The sequence below is a fragment of the Telopea speciosissima genome, chromosome 1, assembly GCF_018873765.1.
Source record: "Telopea speciosissima isolate NSW1024214 ecotype Mountain lineage chromosome 1, Tspe_v1, whole genome shotgun sequence".
Taxonomy (NCBI): domain Eukaryota; kingdom Viridiplantae; phylum Streptophyta; class Magnoliopsida; order Proteales; family Proteaceae; genus Telopea; species Telopea speciosissima.
In genome coordinates this window covers 81,373,520-81,396,759 of record NC_057916.1, presented here as the reverse complement: position 1 = coordinate 81,396,759, position 23,240 = coordinate 81,373,520, and the positions used below count along the sequence as shown (strand labels likewise).

The following is a 23,240-nucleotide window of genomic DNA, read 5'->3' as shown; positions in this document are numbered from 1 at the left end:
TTGGTTTGCTCAGGTTTTTTATGACTTTCATTTACTTGTGAAACTTTAATTTCTATCGACTATCTTAAGCCTCTGTTTGATTACAAGAAGAATTAAAAAAATAGAAAAATAAAATTTTAAATAAAATAAATATTACATGTAAAATATATCATTACTAAATATGATAAAAAATTTAAGTTAGTTTCTTTCATCACACTATTCTAGGGATTAAATACTCTATAAGTTTTAATATGTTTCTTAAAATACCCTCTAAATTTTATATCACATGCTCACAACTTGTTTGATTCTTATGACGGTCGTGGTCAAGGTTGGTTGGAGGCACCAGCCAACATGAGACAAGCCCGAAGAGCACCACTGAGACACGTAAACCCCACGGTTCGCATCACTCAGTCACTTCCACGTACACCCAAGAAAAGGTTAACAGACTAAAGGAGGTCAACCCATTATTATTCACTTGACCTGAACATGACAGAAATGATCGTTTTCCACCAAGACCACCGTTTCTAAAGACAAAACAAGCCCGGCCTAGTTTGGTAGGCTAGCTTTGACGCCCCCACAAAATAGCTTGGTTAGAGCTGTGTTTGGTTGGTTGGCATCAAGAATGGTTGAATTTTCAACTTTAAAAAATGAGTAGGGATCACCGACTTTTAGATTAAGAAATAATATTTTTTAAATGTTACTTGATTTTACACACTTTCTCTTAGACATTGAAGCAAACGGTTTGAGAAAAGAGAAAAAATATATATTTGAAGGGAAGGTTTTTCATATCGCAGGGGGTAGGGTGTGCTAGCATCGTAGTATCCTCCATGTTTATCTTTCTTCTCTTCACATGAAATGATTTTGTTATCCTCTTCTATATATTATCATGTGCTTCCTTATATCACTTGCTCAAAAAACCCTCTTCTATATTTAAAATAGAATGAATTTGAATTGATCTTGTTTCCGATCCACCAATGACACATCAGCCCAACTATTTCTCCAATGCTGAAAGTTTACTTAGAGGGAATAATATATTAGGGAAAAAGAAGGAAGTTAAACTGCGTGGCACCTGCGCCCAGGCTCAAGAAGGGCAAAATGACTACCCCACCCCCCATGAAATGAAAAATCTCACCCTTAATATTGGATGCCTCTGTGTGTGCTCTCATTGGTCCCCCACATTGGTGCAAGGGCCACACAACGCGACTATGATCCCTCTCCCAATATATTATGAGGATCGAATTTTCCCTCACCCCTGATGAGGAGAGAACCTTTTTCATAGGATCTGACCATCCCATTGTGTTGAGAAAGGCTATCATTTCAATGGGGGCAAGTTGGATCCATTTGATTCAGATTTAGGGTTCAAGAAATAAGAAATTTCTCAAGTGAAATTTCAGGCGCTTCCACCAAAGAGAGGAGGAGAAGCATAAGGTTTAGCTATGAGGTTTCATCTCTATAACCTTAGATACTTTGGTATGTACTTGGAAATTACAAGGAAATTGGAGTATTTTTTGTCCTTAATTAATATGGATTTTTATTAAAATAATGCATATATCTAATGAAAGAAATATGACCAAAAAGAAACAGGTTGGATGCCCCCTTAAACATCAGATATTAATTAACCTATCTAATCCAAAACAGAAGACAGATTTGAATAAAATTGGACTCTTACTTTCCAACGATTCTAATAACATGAATAAAATAAGAAAAATTACAAAGAATCCCTATTTGATCATCTTCTAACTGCATGAGATAGGAATCTGGAATTTTACAGCTATCTAAGACAGATCTCTCAAAGATCTTGGATTCCATGGTGTTTCCTACAAGGATACCTGCAACTCATCTTCCCCAAACGATTTGGGGAAGATGAGTTGCAGATTTTTTTTCCTTTTCTTGCAAGGGCAATTCTGTCAGTTCACATCATATTTTTAATATTGTTAGTCATGAACTGACGGAATGGATGTATTTGTTAATGTTTGTAAACCTCAGGGGGGGTATGTAGAATTATCTAAAATTGGGGGATAAAATTATACTTTCGTCAAACCGCAGGGGTGGTTTGTGTAAATTATCCTTTTAAAATTTACCATACTAAGGCTGTGCTTGATATTTTTTCTCGGAATTAATTTTTGGGTCTAGAACATATAATGAAGCCAGATAAGTTAGAATGTGTTTTATTCTTAAAATCTATTCTGAGAATGCATACTAAACACAGCCCAAGATAGAAATATAATGTTCCTTTGTCTGGTTGGTCGGTTTCAGATTTTTAATCCTTATTCTTTACATTTGAATCCCCTTTTGATACTCATAAAGCTCAATGTCATGTGAGACTCATAAGGAACTACAATAGTTGTTAAAGCAAAAGTGTAGTAAAAATTCTAATTTTGCTTCTATTTTTTTTTCTGTTTGTGTAGCAACTAAAGCCAACTACAATAGGTTGACAATAACAATCTACAGCAAATTAAAATTATAGCTAGGAGGTGGTTAATAATAATCCAAGCATCCATTCTTGACTTGACCCAACAACTTGTCCTAAGTGGAACCTTTTCCTCCCCTAACCCCACCCCCTCCTTTCTCTTTATTGGGTTTTGATTGGCATAACACAACTCTACAACTAAAAACAAACCAACTTGTACGTCCTAATTGAACCCTTTTCCTCCCCTACCCCCACTCCCTCCACCTTTCCCTTTATTGGGTTTTGATTGGCATAATGCAACTCAACAACAAATCATTCCACCTCACCAACCCTATCCAATGCTTTTGGAGTCAATTGCACCCTGGATCTTTTACATGAACCGAGTTTCTCTACACCGTCGGTGTGGAGCAAGGATCGAGATCTCGATTTTAGATCTAGTTTTGGTCAGAGTTGAAATTCAAACGTGTCAAATCTCATTTCAAGATTTCGACCCTGGGCCTCCTTAGGTCGAAACTTAGGTTTCAACCATGGGTTTTGACCCTGGGTTTTTGTTTCGGTCAAACGCTAAATCAAGACAACTCGAAGATTTCGATCAATTTTGATAAAATGTTCATGGTGTGGAGAGATCCACTCCCATTGATACCATTTGATTTTATTAGGGAGAGGTGTTTTTTGACTTCGTGAGTAGGGATGGGAGTATGCTAATGGGATCTTTATCCTCTCAAGTGTGATGCAATGCCTAGTGCACCTTAAACTGCATCCGATGGTGGGCAGTGCACCTATTCACCTTTAAAACCCAAGAACATGTTCTTGGCCACCGTCAGATGCCCAGTGCACCGCACAGATTTCCACAGATATTAATTTTTTTTTGGAATTTTTTCAAGACTTGTAGATCTTGTTACAAGAGGTAAGTTTCATTGATTTTCTATTATACGTTAAAAAAAAAAATTATCAATTACGAAGATCGAACAACATTCATCGCTGCTTCCGATCTAATTTCTCAAACTATGGGCCAGTCACGAGACTTGAACGAGGGCTCTCATGCTGGCAAATGGGCACTACAGACCCAAGCCCATTTGCATTCCATAGCCCATTTATCAAATTGTCAAACCCAACAACAATCTGCTTATTAGTTGGACAACCTTCAGGCGGATTAATGGGTGGGCTGGATCCGAATTACTTACAAGTTGGCCCGGATAGTCAGGTTAGCATTCAAGAGTATTCAGTCAGAAACCCATGTTAAGCATGGATTTAGTAATTGGTATCGGATGGACTGAATCGGTATAGGCCTTTGCCGATATCGATTCCTAACTAATCCTATATTGATGGATCAGTACGGGCCAAGGGATAAAATGTTAAAAAACCAATTTATATTGGAAAATAGGAGTAAATTTGTCCGATCTAGACCGATAGGGCCAATCCGGATTGATACCATATGTTTATCAATCAAGACCGATATTGTATCCGATATCCATTACTAAATCCATGTGTTAGAGTACTGTTCACCCTCCCAACTGATAAAATATGCATGTCCCTGAATTTTACACTTTTTGGCAATTTTGGCCCTTCTATGAAATTTTCAGAAAATTTCTTCAAATTTTGAATTCCAGATTTGACCTTGGGCCCGACCAATTCCATGTCCCAAGCTAGGGGTGTAAGTTTGGCTTTGTCGGCCCAAGCCCGCCCTAGCCCACCCTGAGCCCAAACAAAGCATGGGCTAGATTTTTCAACCCTGAGGGCGGGTTAGGGTTGGAATTTTCAAGCCCGGGGTTAGGGTCGGGTTGGGCTAGGGTTGAGGCCTCGGGTTGAGCCCGGCCCGATCCTGTGTTAGGTAATGCTTTACAATTTAGTGTTTACATATTGCAATTTTTTTAGTATCTAATATCTATTGGTTTACCAAAAAAAAAAATTAGTTGTCTATTGAATGAAAGTATTTAAAAATTTAAGATTGGACTAAGTTTTTTAAATCCAAAGAAAAATCTAATATCAATTGAGTATGAAACAAACCAATACCCAATCATATGTTACTCAATCTCGTGTCTCGCCTTTTTAATGCATAGGATGATACAAAATGGAAAAAAAAGAAGGGTCAGTTAAGGTCGCAAAAATCAAGGTCAATCAGGGCCAACTCATCCTAGTCCAGCTCAATCAGGGTTTATCAGGGCTGGACTGGGCTGAGCCCTGCAGGATTGGGCCTGGTGTTACACCCATGCCCAAAAAAAATTCGGGCTAATTTGAACTTTGGTTGTAAGTCCCAAACCCGAACCCTAACCCGAATCCGATTATAGATTCGAAATCCGAAGTCGTAGCATCAAATACGTTATGGAATTTTGGCTGGGTGTTCGAATGGATAGATGATGAAGAAAGAACCTTTTCGCCAATGCGTCACATACCAATAAAATGACGGATACCTCCCCTATGTAGTTGCAAGACCCATCGACAGATGTACAGATCGTGGTAAATTCCACTAACTGACAAACATAAATCGTGTTTGATATTTTAAAATTAAATATTTTTTGCGAGAGCGTGTTAGAGTAAGTGGGGAGGATCCCCAAAGAAGAGCCTTAGGATTTCATGAGCGAAAAACCATATATAAAGCATCAGAGGCAAGAAAGGATACAAGCAGAGTCTTGGGTCCGGCCTTGAGTCCGGTGTGGACTGAACAATAGGGTACATCAGATTCACGCACGGATTCACATCCAGGCTTAGATTTGGCCTTGTATCCGATGCGGGTCGGATACGAAATTTCAAGAATTCTGTGTAATACATTATTATATGTTATTTAAATGGATTATATTATAATAATGTTACTATAAATTAAGGCGTATTATAATATTATTTTAATATAAGTTATATACAATATAATAATATGATGTTTATGTTTATATCTATATATATGTATATATATGATTTATATAGCACATAGATTATATTGTATTACTTAAACAAATAGTGAAGTAGGAGGTGGCTAGGGAATAAGTGGTGGCTTGGTGTATAGTGAAGTAAGAGATGGTTAAAGAAGAATGATTGAATCAATTCTACACTACTAAAAAAAAAAAGAAGAAGAAGAGGAAAAACTTGGGAGCTTATTTTCGATTTTGTAGGTAAGAACCTCACTCTCTCTTCCATTTTTCTATAAAGCCTCGTGACTAATTTGTCAAATCTATTCTCTTACCCAATTGCCTTAGGATGAAGCTTGATATCGGTCCTCCCTATTCCTAAGTTCCTTAATGAAATCTAACTAAGCAAAGTCTCATTAAAACTTAAGATTTAACTGTTTTTCAAATTCAGAATCTATAATAACTATTACCCAATATTAATCCTTGATAGTTCCTTTAGAAATCTATCAAAATTGAGCTAAATCACTCTATGGGGAGCTTGATGTTCACCTCTAAGACTACTCTTGACCTTCTATTTAATCCCTCACTTGAATCTAGAAATTTTAATCGCAAATCTTAGATTTTGGTCTTTTTGGATGATTTATTCATTGAACCCAACAAATCCTTTGATAAGAGTAGGGTATTATGACCCTAGGTGACTTAGTGACCTTTTTCCCAAGTCCTTATAGCTTAAAACCCAAGTGAAATCAAGTTGGGAAGCTCAAACCTTAGGAAATTCGAATTCAGCAGAGAGGTGGATCCAGTGGTGGACTCAGGCCAGAATCCGCAATAAGAGTTCACTCCTATTCTGTTTTCAGGTGGACCCAGAGATGAACTCAGGCCAGAATTTGCAATAAGAGTCCAAATTTATTCTGTTTTTAGGTGGACTCAGACCAAAATCCACCTAAGAGTCTGGTTAAGATTTTTGGGGCATTTTACTTCGGTTGGACCCAGCACTATGCCTTCACATAAATGGGCTAAAATTTCACTTCAAGTTAGGTAGCATGTTCTATCTTCTATTCTGGCAGATTGATCCCTGTTTAATGAAATGGTATAACTTCACCATCCGAATTTCATTTGCTCTGATTCTAATTTTGTTAGATACTAGATTCATAGGGCTTCTTTTTGTTAGAATAAACCATTGTCCAATTCTGCCCCTGTGTTATCCAAAATTCTCTATTTTTCCTTTAAATTTTTGTAACTACTGTTAAACCTAAATGTGATTCTAAACTTATTCTAACCTAACCCTAAGGCTATCCTAGGATCCCACCAACACTCAAGCATATCCTAATACTTGTGTATGACTTAATAATTATAGAGAATAATCATTTGGTCATCGAAACCTACCGATAACCGACTTAAAGAATAGTCCGACTTCACAACTGCGATTATAACAAGGTAAGTGGGGGTAGGCTTTGATTTCTTTTGGGAGTATTTAATTCATTCTTAGTACTATTTGTTAATGAATCATATGTATATTTAAATTCCTATTTTGCTTATAATATTTATTGATTTTATTATTATGACTTATGGACATGAACGATGTGATGTGGAATGATATGCAATATGAATCTTTGTGTTAGAATAGATGTTGTAGTCGGCTTGGAAACGAGTGGTATGGTGTGTCATAGTATGAGATGCGAGAGCACTGTACAGCTCGTACTATGCCAATTAGACTGCATATGGTTAGGAATGTCATTCATTGATGCTACAACCTTTACCAGTAGGGGTTCAGGTGTTGGGTAATCATAGCTCTATGTATGTCACTGAGGAGTGTGACGTACGCCAGGATGGGGTCCTGACTATGATTATCGGGGTTTACCCACGGGAAGATATATAATACTAACGACTGGTGTGGGCTCTATACAACCGTTGAGGTTACGTCTCGGGGAGGTTAAGAAGGAACCGAGAATGTTTCTCTAGTTGTTGGCGTAGCACAGACTTAGTGACTTAGGCATTTGTTTGTTAGGTAGAATTAAGATTTAAAATTGAATCCATACATATAAGATTTTTGCTTTGTGTGTGAATGTATTTGTGTGTGGTCTATCCTTTATTTGCTGGGCTCAGTGGAGCTCACCCCTGTGGAATATTTTCTTTTAGATTATTTTATAGGTGAATGTAATGGTAGCAGGAAGGATTACTTCGATGCGGAGGCTGATGACTACTGTGAACGTGCTGAAGTGGACCCAAAGCGTTGTGACCCCAATCATACGAACGATTAAGGTGTCTTTGGAGAACAAGGACTGATGACGTGGTGTTGTCTTTATGTTTTCTTTTGCTAAACACCATCCTTTTTTGTGGAAGAATTTTCACTATTTATATTTTAGAATAATTATGTGTTGACCCGATGGTCGTGAACTTAGGAATATTGGGCTGTTGGAACTTTAATGTAAATAATATATATATAGGACTTGTAAATATTTACTTTCCGTGCACTCTGATCAAGAAAACACTTGTTATCTGGATATTGTGTTGTGCTTGTGATGTGTAAATACTGCATTTGGATTCTGACGATCTTCGAATACTTCGGGTATTCGGGTCAACCATTGAATCCTCCCAAGGAGTGGATTCGGGGTGTGACACCTGGGCTGAGATATCTCAACTCAACCTAGGGTCAGGTTGGGCTTAGGCTGAGCTAAGAGGACTTAGGATTTGTCTGGAGGCTTTAAAAAATCTGGCCCAACCCATCCTTGTTTCACCCGCATCCCAAGCCCATGATGCATTCTAAATATGTAAACAAGGACCTTGTATTGTTGTTACTAGGTCTTGGGATCAAGTCTCATCTTCACATCTCTTCTTCTTGTAAACCTCCAACCACATTTAAGGACTCAAACCCAAATTTTTACAGAGAAACACATCTCAACCACTAAAAGCTATTATTCTATAAGAGAGAGAAATCTATACACTAGCGGTGTGTAATGGAATCTTATTAACCGCAAGATTAGATGGAAGATATTTCATCCATTCAACCTACTACTACTACATCACCCACAATCCACCATCACTCTTCCGACCTCACCCTATCCCTCTTCCTGAAGAATAGTGAAGGGGTGCAAAGAGGGGGAGACAGGGAGGGCGATGGGGAATCACGAGAGGGGGAGGGGTGCACTTGAAAGAAGGTAGAGGAGAAGGCAATAAGGAAGGTAGTGGCAACAATCGATTAAGATGTCGTTTGTCCCATCTAATGGTCAATAAAATGCTAACGTGTGAGATTCTTTTCATCCCACCACCATTATGCATTCTTTTTTTTATAGAGCGCTATTCTCTATGACGCAGCACAGCCTGCACCTAGGCACATGGGGGTGGGCACAATGACCACCTTGCCCCCTGCACAGACTGCCCATGTGCCTATTTGACACCCATTGGGATTGGTACCAAACCGATCGGACCGGCATTCTTAAATCTACATCGTTGATTAATATATAACTAACTTCTGGTCTTCATCCAAGGGTGTATGTTGATTAATATACAACTAACTTCTAGCCTTCATCCAACGGTGTAGATTTATAGAACTTACGGGATAAATTTGAGTTTTCGGACACAAGCGACACGTCACCACGGTGAATATTCTGATTAAGAATCTTTAGAAAGTCTAGAATCTCTAGATTATTTTAGCTTTGGCGGCAAAAATCTGACACGTGGCACGAAAAATCCAGAGGATTCCCCCTAACGGCAGACCAGCGGAAGATGTGGAGAACCGAGAAACATCTGGAAAACAGAAGAAGGTTTTCCCTTCCCTTCCCTTTCTTCTTCTGGAAATCTTCTGGAAACTGGTGTTCGAATTTGTACTATATAAAGACTCGAATTAATGGATTTCGGATTGTCTGAAAATCGACTAAAGCATAAAGCTTTGATCGCTTGAGTAAGGGACAGTTTTCCAACTTGCATTTCTGGGTTTGTGGAACGAATCGAATCGATAACCGAGTCATTTGGATTGTGGAACCGTTTGGAGGGATCGTTTACAGGAGGAAATTGTGTCAAGAACTGTAAGTCACTCTCCTTCTTCTCTGTCTGATATTGTTGATTACTCTTGTCTCTCAATTACCTCTCCGGTCGAGTTATATCTTTCTTGTTTATTGGTGGATTGTTGGGGGATTAGTGGAATTAGAATTGATTTTCGTCCAATTTTTCTTCCCATGGATGTTTTCGTGTTTGTTGGTAATTGTTCCATATTAAAGACGAATTTTGGGGTTTTTCCCCTAGTTTGGTTCTGTTTATAATAATTGGTATTTGAGTTTCTTAAATTGGATATGTAAATCTGTGTGAATACGGATACTGTTTGGCTCTGTGAAGAGTGAAGGTCCGCTCCTTAGAAAGGGAGCCCTCAGCGGGATGAGAGTTGAAATATGAGAATGGGGCTCATGCTTCTAAAGGAAGCTGAATGGGAATTCTGTTCTCAAATAGGATTGGTGGATTAGTTGCAGCTGTTAACAGAATTGATCACTTGGCTGTTCTTATTTTCTTTCATAATGATGATTTTAATTTAGTTGGAATTCCTCTTTTCTTGTTTTGGATACCCTCCCCCAAAAAAATCTCTGTTTTTCTATCAAAATAATGTTAATTGGTTTATGATTCAAATCCATGTAGTTGACCTCGTTTAGTTGGGATAAGGCTCAGTTGTTGTTGTTATTCTTATTCTGTTGAATGTAAAACTTGAATGATTCCTACTATAGAGCTTTTGTTAGGCTTATATGATTTCGTATTAAAGATTTATATTATATTCTTTAAACTTTTGATCTTCTCACCCAATCAATTTTAATTCGTCATTCATTGACTCCTCCCCCTCTTCCCTTTTTCTTTTTCAGGTTGCAGTTCTTATCGTTGGACTCTGTTATTGTATTTAATTGATCTATTGCAGCTCAATCCCAAGAGCAAAGCAGAACTATTCCAAGTAGGTTTACCCTCTTAATAAAGTAGTAGAATATGTCAACCTTCTACAGGCCTGTGGGTTCATACTCCTTGTCTCCTCATCAAAGAAATCATACTTCATATCCTAACCACTATTATCCAAACTGGGAAATTGCTTCACCTCAAATTAATGGTGATCCAGGCAGGTCTCCCATAATGAATGAACCTTGGTCTTGCGGTGGTGGCTATGGTTACTTTAACCCTGCAGAATGCCATGGCTGCTGTGCCAACGGCTACTGGCCTGCTTGCTACGGTTTTAAACCTCCACACTCTCATCTTCTGCCATCACCATTCCCTCATTACCACCATGGTCCTTACCTTCCATACCCTGAAGTTTATTCACCTTACTGTGTTCCTCCTCCACATTACTCAGTCGGACAACCCAGATATGAGTATGATAAGAACCTACCTGGTAACCATTGTTGTGGGTGCCCAAGCCATCAATGCAGTTCAAAGGTAGATGGTAATGTCAAGATTGAAGAACAGGAGCCTGAAGTTGAGAAGGCTGAACAAAAATCATCTACACCGATCAAGTCAGGAGAATACCAAAAGCCAGTTGTTTGGATTCCCCCTGGTTATGTGAAGGAGGAGGACGGGAGTTTATCTTCTAAACCAAGGCCACAGGTCTGGAGTGGATGGCTTCCATTTGACATGAGCAACACCAAATCACTGAAGCAGGGAGGTGAGGAAAGAAAAACACAAGACGAGCAAAATGAAGAGGACAGGTCTCACTTCCCTTGTCCTATAATTTGGATGCCTGCTTATGAAAAGCCACAAGAAGCAGAGACAAAGGATCTGAAGGACATCAACTCTGTTCCAAAATCTCCAGAGGATACTCCACCAAAGCAATATCAGCAAAATGAAGAGAAGAGGGAACACTTCCCTTTTCCATTTTTTTGGATGCCTGCATATGATAAGAGACCAGAAGCTGAGACGAAGGATCTGAAGGAGGTTAGCCAGGGTCCCAAGTCTGCAGAGGAGGTGCCCTCCAAGCTCAAAACTATCCCAGTAAAGCTTCTTCGGTGTGATGAATGTGGGGACAAACCAATAGTAGCAGACGACACCTCTGGAGTTAATGCAAAAGTGGCTGAGGAAGAGTTGAAACCAAAAAGCATACCTGTGAAGCAAATGGAAGATTTTGAAGAAAAGAAATCCTCAGGTGGAACTGGGACATCGCCCAAAAGCATTCCTGTGAAACAGATGGAAGAGAATGCAAACAAGTCTTCGCATGGCTGCATGAAAAGCCGACCTGGATCACCAAAGGCATCCAAGCTATCTCCTGTGTGCCTGCGGGTTGATCCATTGCCAAGGAGGAAGAATGGTAATGGCGCTTCAAGGTCCCCAAGCCCTCCTGGTGGGAAGGACAAATTGCAAGAGGAACATGGTAGAACTTCGTTGACTTCTTTGGATACGGTTAAGGAAAGCGAAGACTCAAAAGTGCAGGATTCTACTATGAAGAAGGTCTCTGAAGAACAGGCAGGAAAGAATGACAGAGAAGCTGTTGAAATAAGGGACAAAGGCAGAAGGGAAGATACAATAAAGAGTTTGTGGGATGTACCTGTGGTAAGTAAGGAGCAGATGCCAGAGATACTGGTCACAAAGAAAGTTGAGATGGATGAGAAAGAGCAGAAAACTGCCAAGGAAGCAGTAGAATCAAAGACAGAAAAATGGGAGGATCCAAGGAAAAAAACAAAAAATATTTCAGTTACTGAAGCAGCTGTTTTAATTCAGTCAGCCTATCGTGGATATGAAGTGAGAAAGTGGCAACCATTGAAGAAACTGAGGCAGGTGGGAAAAGTGCGTGAGCAGGTGGAGGAGGTTAGAGAGCGTATTCATGCTCTGGAGTCCTCTCCTGAATTGCAGAGGGATGAGAAGCAGAAAGTGAGCCTTGGAGAAACTATAATGGGTCTTCTTCTACAACTGGATGTAATTCAGGTATGGATATTTTTTAAATTTAATGTTTGTTTTGTTTTAACCACTTCTATACAAAATAGGGTCAATTGTTTGCATAGGGTGAGCTTGATTATATGTTCCAGAAAGCTAGATGTATGGGTAAAGTACAACAACCATACACTACTACGTGGGTGCACTACAAGCATTAAATCCACCTGATTGGATGACATGTTAATAGCTTATTCTTAGAGCTATGGGACTCTTGAACTATCAAGTCCCAGCAAAAGATGACCTCTAGTGTTACAAGCTGACATGCACACATATCGATGTACTATTTACAGTTTTTTGCATAACCTGTTGAGTAGTTAGTTTCTAGGGGAAAACTGGAATTGGTTTTAAGTTATCTGATTTTTTGTGTGGCTTGTGTATTTCATCAGGGCTTGCATCCTAGCCTCAGAGATATCAGAAAGTCTGTGGCCAGGGACCTTGTTTCTTTGCAGGAAAGACTTGATTCTATGGCCAGCCAGGAATCTGAAGGATCTAAATTGACATTGGATGCACCAACGAACAGCGCCAAACAAGTGGTAGAGAATATTCCAGAGACAAATGTCGATGTGGGTGTGCCACTGGGAAGAAATGATGAAGAGAAACCATTAGAGCTTTCAAAGGCTCCTTCTATTGCCTTGCATGGGAATGACACTGAGCCAAATGGGCCAACTAATGAGTCAATAGAAACTGAAGGGCCTATTTTGGAGAAACTACGTACTAGTTCTGCTGATGATGAAATTGTAGTTGGTCCATTGACTAATGAAGTCTTGGCAGATTCCAGGGAACAACGTGAAGAGAAAGCACTAGAGCCCCTACTGGAGGACAAAGAGAGAGATTCTAAGATAGAAACCATTACAGATGTGGAGCCTTGCTTGGTGAGGGAGATGATTGAAACACCACATAAGGGGTCTGAAGAGGCACAGTCTGAAGCTGCAGGCATGAAACTGTCAATAGACATGGAGGAGGAAAAATCTACTGCTGGTCCTGAGATGCTGGTGGAAAATGAGTTGGAATGCAAGCCACAAGAACTGGATGAACTTCCACTGGTTGTGGAATCTGTGGCAGACCAACTCAAGGAGGCAATGGATGATGTGATTCAGTTGTCAACTTTGCAAGAGTTGCAACTAGGGGTGTTGGAAGGCACTCTGAGCTCCGACTCTGAGCAGAATGTTGGGCATGTCACAAGGAGAAAAGAGGAGCCAGAGACACTGAGTACTGACTCAGATGTTGGGCATGTGACAGTAGAAAGCTTAGAATTTGCAGATTCCGACTCTAAACCAGGAAGCTCTGTTTTGCAGCCAACAGCTAAGGAAGATCTTACAGATGAGGAGCACATGACAACTCCCAAGTTGGAGGATTCAGCTTATATTCTCCAAGGGGTTGAGAGGAATCATGAAGAGAAACGAGTGGAAGATCAAGTGATTACCAATGTTGATTCTTTTCAAGCCGTTAGCACCAGTCCATCTGATTCTACAGATCACATCATTGCATCCCAGGCTGAAGATATGGGGGTCATTATGAAGGAGAGCGAGGATGATATATCTGACACTGAACTGCCCAAGATTGATGGATGTATAGTGAAAGAGGTTGGGAAAGATTGCTTGCCAAGTATTCAGTTGGATGCTATGGAGGCAGCATGGGGAGCACCAAACGTGACAGAAGATAAGGATGGCACTGATGGGTCGGAAACTGTAACTGGCGATGAAGTTGATCATAAGCCCTGTGGTTCTGAAATGGTAGAGGGGGTAATAACAAGCTTCCCTGCAGAAATGGAGGGAGAAATCACAAGCTCAGATCCAGTAGCGCAAGTGAGTCATGAACAGTCACCAAAGATTCTGGATATTGTTCAGGGTAGGCAGGTACCTCTACATGATAATGATCTTGTTGAAGACAATGAGAAACTGAAGGAGATGCTACAGAAGTTGCTCCTAGCGGGTAAAGAGCAGTTATCTATCATTTCAGACTTGAATGGCAGAATCAAAGATTTAGAGAGGAAGTTGAAGAGCAAGAAGAAAATGAAGATGAGACCACGAAGGGTTAAACAATCTAATGCTCTGGCCAAAGGGAATGCTGCAACCTGTGCTGCATGAGTATTGAGTTCCACTGAAATGTATGGCTTTCTATGTTGTTTTATTAGTCCATGTACTACAAGGTTGATGTTTTTTAAGCAAAATAAGTGTCTTTTCTGTTGGTCATTCTTTTCTCATCTCTTTAATGTTTTCCTTTTATTTATTCTTCCACTGGGGAAGGAAAGAAAAACAGAAGAGCTTCAATGACCACGGCTCCAAGGTGGTAATTTTGCAAAACATAAGCAAATAGAGGCCATTGCTTTGTTGGCCAATGTCCTTGCAGTAGGCACTGTTAGCTTAAAATTTTGGCCAATGCCCCTTCAATGAGCCTTGTCTGCTTAAATCAGACTAGGTAGATGATAATGATGCCAGCCATTGGTAGAGATTGTGGCATTTTGATGGTCAAGTGCTTATTTATGCTAAAAGAATTGATATGTCTTCTCTACTGACTGCTGTTACAGGAGTGGGGGTTATACAAGGGAAGTAAAACTGTTAAAATGAACCATAGCTCTGATCTCATATAAAGCAAAAATGAACTCTTTAGGCTGTGTTTGGTATGCATTCTAGGTCGATTTTACATTCTTGGACGATAGAAACAACTATTTTTATCATCCGATAATGCAAAATCAACCTAGAATGCATTCTAAGTCGATTTCGCTTTCTCGGATGATAAAAAAAGTTGTTTTTATTGTCTAAGAATGCGAAATTGACCAAGAATGCATTCCTAGAATGCATACCAAACACAGCCTTAGTTTCAGAGTGAAAATAATGACTGCAAAGCTGAAACCACCAAGCCTTCTCATTAGAAACATGGTCAACCTGAATCCTCATCACCAAACAATAAATATAGGTTAGCAAGAAGTCCTGAGGTTTGAACAAGAACCAAACCAGCTTGGGTTGCTTAGATACATTCATGATCCAAGACTTAAAGAGTCCCTTATCTGAAGTCCTAGAGAACTATTTGAACAGCATATATGTTGCCAATAAATTGTATGGATAGCTTGCTTGTCTTTTCCAACAGACCAAAAGAAATCCCTAGCAATCTTATCAAGGGCATCCAAGACAAAGTAATTGAAAATGATTTAAACAGGTGAATGCACTTGGGTAGATGAAATGCAGTCATATCTTCTGCACATACTCCTGTGCTTGAAGCCACACTCCCAACCACCCCCCCCCCCCCAAGAAAAAAAAAAAAAAACCCTAATAAAGGCATTATTATTGAAAAAGGAAAAAAATAATTCTCACACCCGCACATAGTCAAAGGGCTCACATTGACACACTTTCTCCTCAATTAATATATGGATCTCTATTAAACGAAACTGTCTCCTACCCTCTCATTGGTGTGGTTTCCCACTCTGGTGTCATAGAAAACTTTTGCCCTATCAAAAATCACGAATTGAATGTGGGAATCTGGTTAAGGCCTTGTTGGGGTGCTAATTAAGTTCAACTGTTTCATAAATTCAATTCATCTGTTGCCAAACATTAAATGAGAGTATTAACGGATACACATGTTTAACTTTAGATCCACTTCTTGTGCAATGGCAAACCCATCATCTGAAAAACTGCACCCCTTTCCTACAGAAACTTTAATAGTTTTGCCACTAAAATTATAACTGAGGATTAGGAAAGGCATTATTAGTAATGAAAATTTACTACAACTTAAATATAGTGGTAGCATGAAGTACTATTACATGGGTAATGTGGAGAAGTAAAAAAATTTCAAAGCATTTAATATGTTAACGGATAAGTAAATTGGGATGTTGGGTCATGGTGCAACGGTAAAAGTTGTTCCATTGTGACCAAATGGTCATGCGTTTGAATCTAAAAACAGCCTCTCTATGAAAGCAGGGGTAAGGCTGTGTACATTATGAGTACACGAAACCGTTGTGTCACACTTTATTGGTGCATTCTCCTAACCTATTCAAGGACCTCGGTAGAACCAGCTGAGGCCTTTATGATACACTAGTTGGCACTTCAGAAACTTGATGGAAGTAGTGTTATGACTCCAATACAATTGTATCTTTAGATGACCCTTGCTAAATAGGCTATGGCTGTTCGAAGTGGTTTGTTATAGACAAATTTTGACTGTATTGAACAACTAGGAGTGGAGACAGATTCCAAAAAATTATATTCTTTACCTCTTTGGATCAATGATTCTTTATCAGTTAAGCCTGTGTTGGAGGATATTCTACACCTTTCCTCTTATTTTCAAAGATATTCCTTTTAGTTTATTTCTAGGGAAAACAACAATGTGATTAATTTCTTAATTAGAAAGGCTCTCTCAATGATGTGTACGATGGTCAATCTCCACTCCTTGGTTGGTAGATCTCTGTAATTCAACTCCAACATTTTCTCACGTCAATGAATAAATTATCTTTTACTAAGAAAAAAAAACTAATCCCCACCTTCACCAATCAAATTGGGCCTTATTAATAGGGTCGATGTTCTCTATGCGGCTGTGCCATAACGCAGATTGCACCTAAACGGCCAGATACATGGGGGTGGCATTTCCACCAGTCAAGGGGGCGAGCGATCATTTCACTGAAAATTTTCGCCCCCAGTATTGGGGGCGGTGCTGTGGGCATCGTGCGGCACAGTACCGCCCATTGATGCTGTAGTTGAGAAATCGGATGATCCCAATAGATTTCCTACTGCTCCTAATTCAGGAAAGTCACTCTTAACATCCAAAGTTTCTGCAACCTCTCCCTCGGGCTTTCGCCCCACCACAAACAGATCAGAACGACTGAACTCCCTAATCGTGGCAATGGTTTGTGCTGCATTTCTAACCATTCTCACTTCATACTTCATTGAGCTTTCAGTATTGATCTTTTGTTGGAATTCAGCCAAGTACTCATCATCTTTTGAGCAATTCCCAGTGTCCAACTTCTCAATCGAATCGATTCCAGCGATTTCTTCAGCTGGCTTAGGTTCCATCAAGAAGCGAAGCACTGTGAGACTGATACCAGGATGTTCAGCCATGCGTGCTCCATTTGCAAGTGCCTCACGGTCATCACACTCTCTGAAGAACAAGACAATAATAGATGAAGAAACTTCGCTAGCAGAGACATGGGTAGTTCCACCAAAGCCACGATCGACGAGTATCCCGACCGAGCATCTCACGTGTTCAAGAACTCTTTGATTGGCCCACCTGAAATCATTTCTTGTCGTTTCCATTGAACCATCCACTCTTTCGTGCTTGTGGAAAGGGAGTACTATCATAGCCACCCTCTTGTTTTCAGCACTAGTGCAGCAATTTGTCTTCATGGATAGTAGCCATTGCAGAGATAGCTGTCATGGGTCTCACAGAGACACGACTTAGTTGTTGAAATGCCTCAAAGGCGACCACAACGCTATCCGAGTGCATCTGTCATCGTCCCTTGTTCCAGAAGGGCATCCCATTCTTCCTTGCCTTGTTCACCATGAGAATTGCAGAGGGTCCCTCTGAGAGCTCCATGAGGTGCATAGAATAGACGCATAGACCTTGCTGCTGATCAGTTCCACGGGAGACTTCAATGAGATTTATCAAAGTTGGTATGTTAATACTGCTATGAAAACAAGCCAAAATCCGGAACTGAGTACTTGGGTTCTTCCTCTCTATTGTTCTGTGTTTATAATCATCCATGTTGACCCTTCTTGCAGGCTTATACACCGCAACAACAAGAGGTGTGGTGATGAATGTTGTGAAGAGAGCCATCAAAACCATGATAGAAAAGGTTAATTTGTTCATTTAAGACCTGCCATAATGAAAATAAAAAAACCAAAAAACAATGATCTATCTACTTATACGGCTGCTGCTCCTTGAAGACTTTGGTTTTCATTCATTAGACAAGTAACAGAGTACATATATTTATATTACAAGTTATGACTGTCCAACTATCCACGTGGTCACTCTAACCGTGCACATGTGTTGTTACAGATTTGTTACAGGCCTAACTGCCTAGGATGACGTGGCTCTATCACTCATGTATGCATGTACTTGAATTTTCTTTCTTCCATCTTTGAACTGGGTGGAGGAAAGGAAGAGATTTATGGCTACTTCAGAAATATCACCATACCTAGTAGCATTGAAGGAAAGCTCTGTGCCTATCAGCTGAAACACATTCAGGTAAAATTCTCACTCTCTGTATTGAAGGAAAAGTAATGGGAAGAAATAATTTCCAGGCACATGGATCATATATATATATTCATTTCTTCCCTGTAAGTGTTCTTGTTTGTCTTCTACCAAAAAAAAAATGTATTCTTATTTGTCAGTTGGAAAAATTCATGGGAAGAGATTATTTCGTTTATAATTCTCACCTATCCATATTCTTCCCTCCAAGATACTTGTTTGTTAGTAAGGAAAAAATTAATGGGAAGAGATTATTTCCTGCAGGCAGATTGATCCTATAATCGTTTTGGTTTTATATTTTTTTTCCCTGAAGTTTTTCTTCTTTGATACCTTCAAGTTTTCTGGGTCTCTCCATAAAGATCAAAAAAATGGATAAAACTATTGTGCTCGTTTCTAGTATTCATCTGGTTGGAGTTTTACTTCTACTGTATGTGTGTGTGTGTGTGTGAGAGAGAGAGAGAGAGAGAATAAAACCTGTTACATGTAAGGGGAGTTTAAATATGGTTACTGGGTTTTGATTGAAGAATCCAGGAGCTTTGTGATGGAGTAGTGTTGTACTCAAAGAACACAGACAGAAGAGATCACAATAGAACAGAATAAACCCTGAACCCAATAATCTTTTGGGGGAGTGGGGTATTATATCCAGGCAAAATCCACATCTACCTCCCCTTTTCTTCTTTTTTCTTCCTTTTTTGGGATAAAAAGATCCACATCCACACCCCCTCCCCCAAGGGAGGGTTCATGGAGAAACTCACATGTTTCAGGTTGGATTAGTAAATACCCAGTTACTACAAGGGCAGGGTTTTAAGAATTCAGATGGAGGTCGATCCCAATTCTGATCACGATTCCGGTCTCGTCTGATCCTTATACAAAAATACCCTAGATGCAAAAAATATACCAATTCCGGGCCGATCCAGGATCCTGATTCCATGTTTTGAATCCCTGTACAAAGGTCTAATTTGCCTTCAGAAAAAGAAAAGATGGTTCGAATTTGATGTTGGATTTTGCTAATCTCACTTTGATTATTAGTGAGAAATCTCTTTTCCTAATATAAATGTGTACACCTTCCTCTTATAAGATCAATCTTTTGAGCTCATGAAGGGAATCTCTAGTTTTGTCTACAATTTCAAATTTGAGTTTGTTGCCAATTTCATACTCTGAATCTGTAATTTGGAATTAAGAAGCTTTTGTTTTGTTTGCAGGTCCTGAAGTACAGAAAATTACCTGGAAGTCAACCATATTGGTGGAAGAAATGGCTTCCAATGCAACAACGGGAACTGTATGTCCAGCTCCCATGGCAGCTACTTCTAATGGAGTCTTCCAAGGGAATAATCCTCTAGACTATGCACTACCTCTCGCCATTCTACAGATTTGCCTTGTTGTCACTCTCACACGAACTCTTGCTTATTTCCTCAGACCTCTCAGACAACCTCGTGTCATTGCTGAGATCATTGTAAGTTTATCAGTTATCTTTCCCTGCTGCTCCTCTAAAGTGGAATCAGATTTGATACCAAATGATCTTCAAGTCCATCTCTCTATCATTTTGTTTATTGGTTATTCTTCAATGTTTGCAGGGAGGAGTATTTCTTGGGCCATCAGCACTGGGTCGTAATACGAGCTATTTGAATTCAGTTTTCCCCTCAAGAAGCCTCACAGTCTTAGACACTCCGGCTAACCTTGGACTTCTCTTCTTTCTCTTCCTGGTAGGGACATGAGATTCTAATCTTAATTACCTATTTGAAGTTTTGAATTCAATCACGTTTTATGATTTCTTAAAAAGGAGAGAGAGGAAAAAGAAAAATAGAAAAAGGAAAAAAAAATTAACGGAACGGAGTTAAGTCTCCGTGAATTGATATGAAACGTGGCACTAGGAGAAGGTTATTGGAGAGGAATCCTCTTCAATGTCGTTGGAGAGGATCCGGACTCGATGATTAGTTTGATAATGTATAACTCACAAATGATTCTTACCAAAAAAAAACTCACAAATGATCCTCCCTTCCTTAAATGGAGATTACTGGTGAATCTAATGATGTCAAGCTGTGATACTGTTGTACAATCAATACTGATGCTGTAGTTGAGAAATCTGACGATGCCAATAGACTTCCAATTGGTCCTAATTCAGGAATGTCACTCTTAACATCCAAAGTCTCTGCAATCTCTCCCTCAGGCTTTCGCCCCACCACAAACAGATCAGAACGACTGAACTCCCTAATCATGGCAATGGTTTCTGCTGCATTTCTAACCATTCTCACTTCATACTTCATTGAGCTTTCAGTTTGGATCTTCTGTTGGAATTCAGCCAAGTACTCATCATCTTTTGAGCAATTCCCAGTGTCCAGGTTCTCAATCTTATCGATTCCAACGATCTCTTCAGTTGGCTCAGTTTCCATCAAGAAGCGAAGCACTGTGAGACTGATACCAGGGTGTTCAGCCATGCGTGCTCCATATGCAAGTGCCTCACGGTCATCACACCCTCCGAAGAACAAGACAATAATGGATGAAGAAACTTCGCTAGCAGAGACATGGGTAGTTCCACCAAAGCCACGATCAACGAGTATCCCAACTGAGCATCTCGCGTGTTCAAGGACTCTCTGATTGACCCACCTAAAATCATTTCGTGTCGTTTCCATTGAGCCATCTACTCTTTGCTGCTTGTGGAAAGGGAGTATGATCATAGCCACCCTCTTGTTTTCAGCACTAGTGCAGATGTCTTCATGGATAGTAGTCATTGCAGAGATCGCTGTCATGGGTCTCATAGATACACGACTTAGTTGTTGAAATGCCTCAAAGGCGACCACAACGTGATCAGAGTCCACCTGTCGTTGCCCCTTGTTCCAGAAAGGAAGCCCATTCTTCCTTGCCTTGTTCACCATGAGAATTGCAGAGGGTCTCTCTGAGAGCTCCATGAGGTGCATAGAATAGACGCATAGACCTTGCTGCCGATCAGTCCCACGGGAGACTTCAATGAGATTTATCAGAGTTGGTATGTTAATGCTACTATGAAAACAAGCCAAAATCCGAAACTGAGTACTATTGTTCTTCTTCCTCTCTATTGTTCTGTGTTTATAATCATCCATGTTGGCCCTTCTTGCAGGCTTATACACCGCAACAACAAGAGGTGTGGTGATGAATGTTGTGAAGAGAGCCATCAAAACCATGATAGAAAAGGTTTGTTCATTTAACACCTGCCATAATTAAAAAAACAGTGATCTATAACACTAGCAATAAGTACACAATTAACCCAAAAACCAAAAGACACAGAATGCAAAATTCTACCTTTCTGTCCCTACCAATGTTGAGGACGATGAGCTCCACCAACCCTTTACTGTTCATCAGGAAGCCTAGTGCAAGAGCCTCACGGCAAGGTACCTTACAGAGGAGGGAGACTACAATAGTGCCAACAATCTTCCCAAAACAAGCAGTGACAATGACCAAGACTAGAAGACCCCAGGATTGAGCCCCTCGAATTGTGGCCACATTTGTCTTCAATCCGCTTGAGACAAAATACAGAGGAAGGAAGAGACCAGACACAAGATCTTCCACTTTCTCCACAAGAGCACTTGCAAAGGGTCCATCCTTGGGGACTAGAATCCCAACCACAAAAGCCCCAAAGAGGGCATGGATCCCTATAGCATCCGTGGCAAACCCAGCTGCCAATACAACAGCTAGGGTGGCACATATGTATAACTCATCTACAGGTTCACCTTCTTGGCAACGCCTGGCCATCCATTTAAACACTGGAGGAAGTACAAGACTGATGCAGATAACAAAACAACAGCCAGAGAGAAGAACCCACACAGAGACAACAGGGGAATGGCCAGTGGTGGAGAGAGCAATAGCAAGGGCTAACAAGATCCAAGCAACTACATCATTAACTGCGGCGGCCGACATGGCCAACCGGCCCACATCAGTTGTAAGGAGCTTAAGTTCGGCAAGGATGCGAGCCAAGACAGGGAAGGCTGTTATAGAGAGCGCTACACCCATGAAGACAAGGAAGGGAGGTCCATCCACGCCCTTGGAGATAGTTTGTCGGAGCACAAAGGATGAACCTATCCCTAATGCAAAGGGGAAGCTAATTCCGGCGACAGCAATGGCAAGAGCTTTCTTTCCTGTCCTACGGAGAGACTTTGGATCTAATTCTACGCCTACCAGGAAGAGAAAGAAGAGAAGTCCAAGGTTGGCTAGAGTGTCTAAGACTGTGATGCTACTTGAGGGGAAAACTGAATTCAAATAGCTCGTATTACGGCCCAGTGCTGATGGCCCAAGCAATACTCCTCCCTGCAAACATTGAAGAATACCTCAATAAACAAAATGATAGAGAGATGGACTTGAGATCATTTGGTATCAAATCTGATTCCACTTTAGAGGAGAGCAGCAGGGGAAGATAACTGATAAACTTACAATGATCTCAGCAATGACACGAGGTTGTCTGAGAGGTCTGAGGAAATAAGCAAGAGTTCGTGTGAGAGCGACAACAAGGCAAATCTGTAGAATGGCGAGAGGTAGTGCATAGTCTAGAGGATTATTCCCTTGGAAGACTCCATTAGAAGTAGCTGCCATGGGAGCTGGACATACAGTTCCCGTTGTTGAATTGGAAGCCATGTCTTTCACCAGTGTGTTTGACTTCCAGGTAATTTTCTGTATTTCAGGACCTGCAAACAAAACAAAAGCTTCTTAATTCCAAATTATAGATTCAGAATATGAAATTGGCAACAAACTCAATTTTTTAATTGTAGACAAAACTAGAGATTCCCTTCTTGAGAAGATTGATCTTATAAGAGGAAGGTGTACACATTTATATTAGGAAAAGAGATTTCTCACTTATAATCAATGTGAGATTAACAAAATCCAACATCAAATTAGAACAATCTTTTCTTTTTCTGAAGGCAAATTAGACCTTTGTACAGGGATTCAAAACATGGAATTAGGATCCTGGATCAGAATTG

At 40.1% G+C, this 23,240-nt stretch overlaps 4 protein-coding genes across 4 annotated transcripts; 2 read left to right on the top strand and 2 right to left on the bottom strand.

Moving 5' to 3' along the window:
- The first annotated feature begins 9,076 nt into the window (after positions 1-9,076).
- LOC122655561 (BAG family molecular chaperone regulator 6) lies at positions 9,077-14,207 on the top strand. The gene is made up of 3 exons (XM_043849771.1): positions 9,077-9,254; positions 10,074-12,111; positions 12,507-14,207. The coding sequence occupies exons 2-3, from the start codon at positions 10,192-10,194 to the stop codon at positions 14,205-14,207; spliced, it is 3,621 nt and encodes a 1,206-aa protein (XP_043705706.1). The 5' UTR covers positions 9,077-9,254; positions 10,074-10,191.
- A 2,517-nt stretch (positions 14,208-16,724) lies between these two features.
- Positions 16,725-17,820, bottom strand: LOC122655554 (cation/H(+) antiporter 18-like). The gene has a single exon (XM_043849759.1). The coding sequence runs from the start codon at positions 17,448-17,450 to the stop codon at positions 16,725-16,727; it is 726 nt and encodes a 241-aa protein (XP_043705694.1). The 5' UTR covers positions 17,451-17,820.
- A 1,580-nt stretch (positions 17,821-19,400) lies between these two features.
- On the top strand, positions 19,401-20,009 carry LOC122655547 (cation/H(+) antiporter 17-like). The gene is made up of 2 exons (XM_043849745.1): positions 19,401-19,747; positions 19,869-20,009. The coding sequence occupies exons 1-2, from the start codon at positions 19,547-19,549 to the stop codon at positions 20,007-20,009; spliced, it is 342 nt and encodes a 113-aa protein (XP_043705680.1). The 5' UTR covers positions 19,401-19,546.
- Positions 20,010-20,270: 261 nt separating this feature from the next.
- LOC122648252 (cation/H(+) antiporter 18-like) lies at positions 20,271-22,927 on the bottom strand. The gene is made up of 3 exons (XM_043841491.1): positions 22,696-22,927; positions 21,571-22,572; positions 20,271-21,479 (listed from the first exon to the last, which is right to left on the bottom strand). The coding sequence occupies exons 1-3, from the start codon at positions 22,894-22,896 to the stop codon at positions 20,295-20,297; spliced, it is 2,388 nt and encodes a 795-aa protein (XP_043697426.1). The 5' UTR covers positions 22,897-22,927; the 3' UTR covers positions 20,271-20,294.
- Positions 22,928-23,240: the final 313 nt, after the last annotated feature.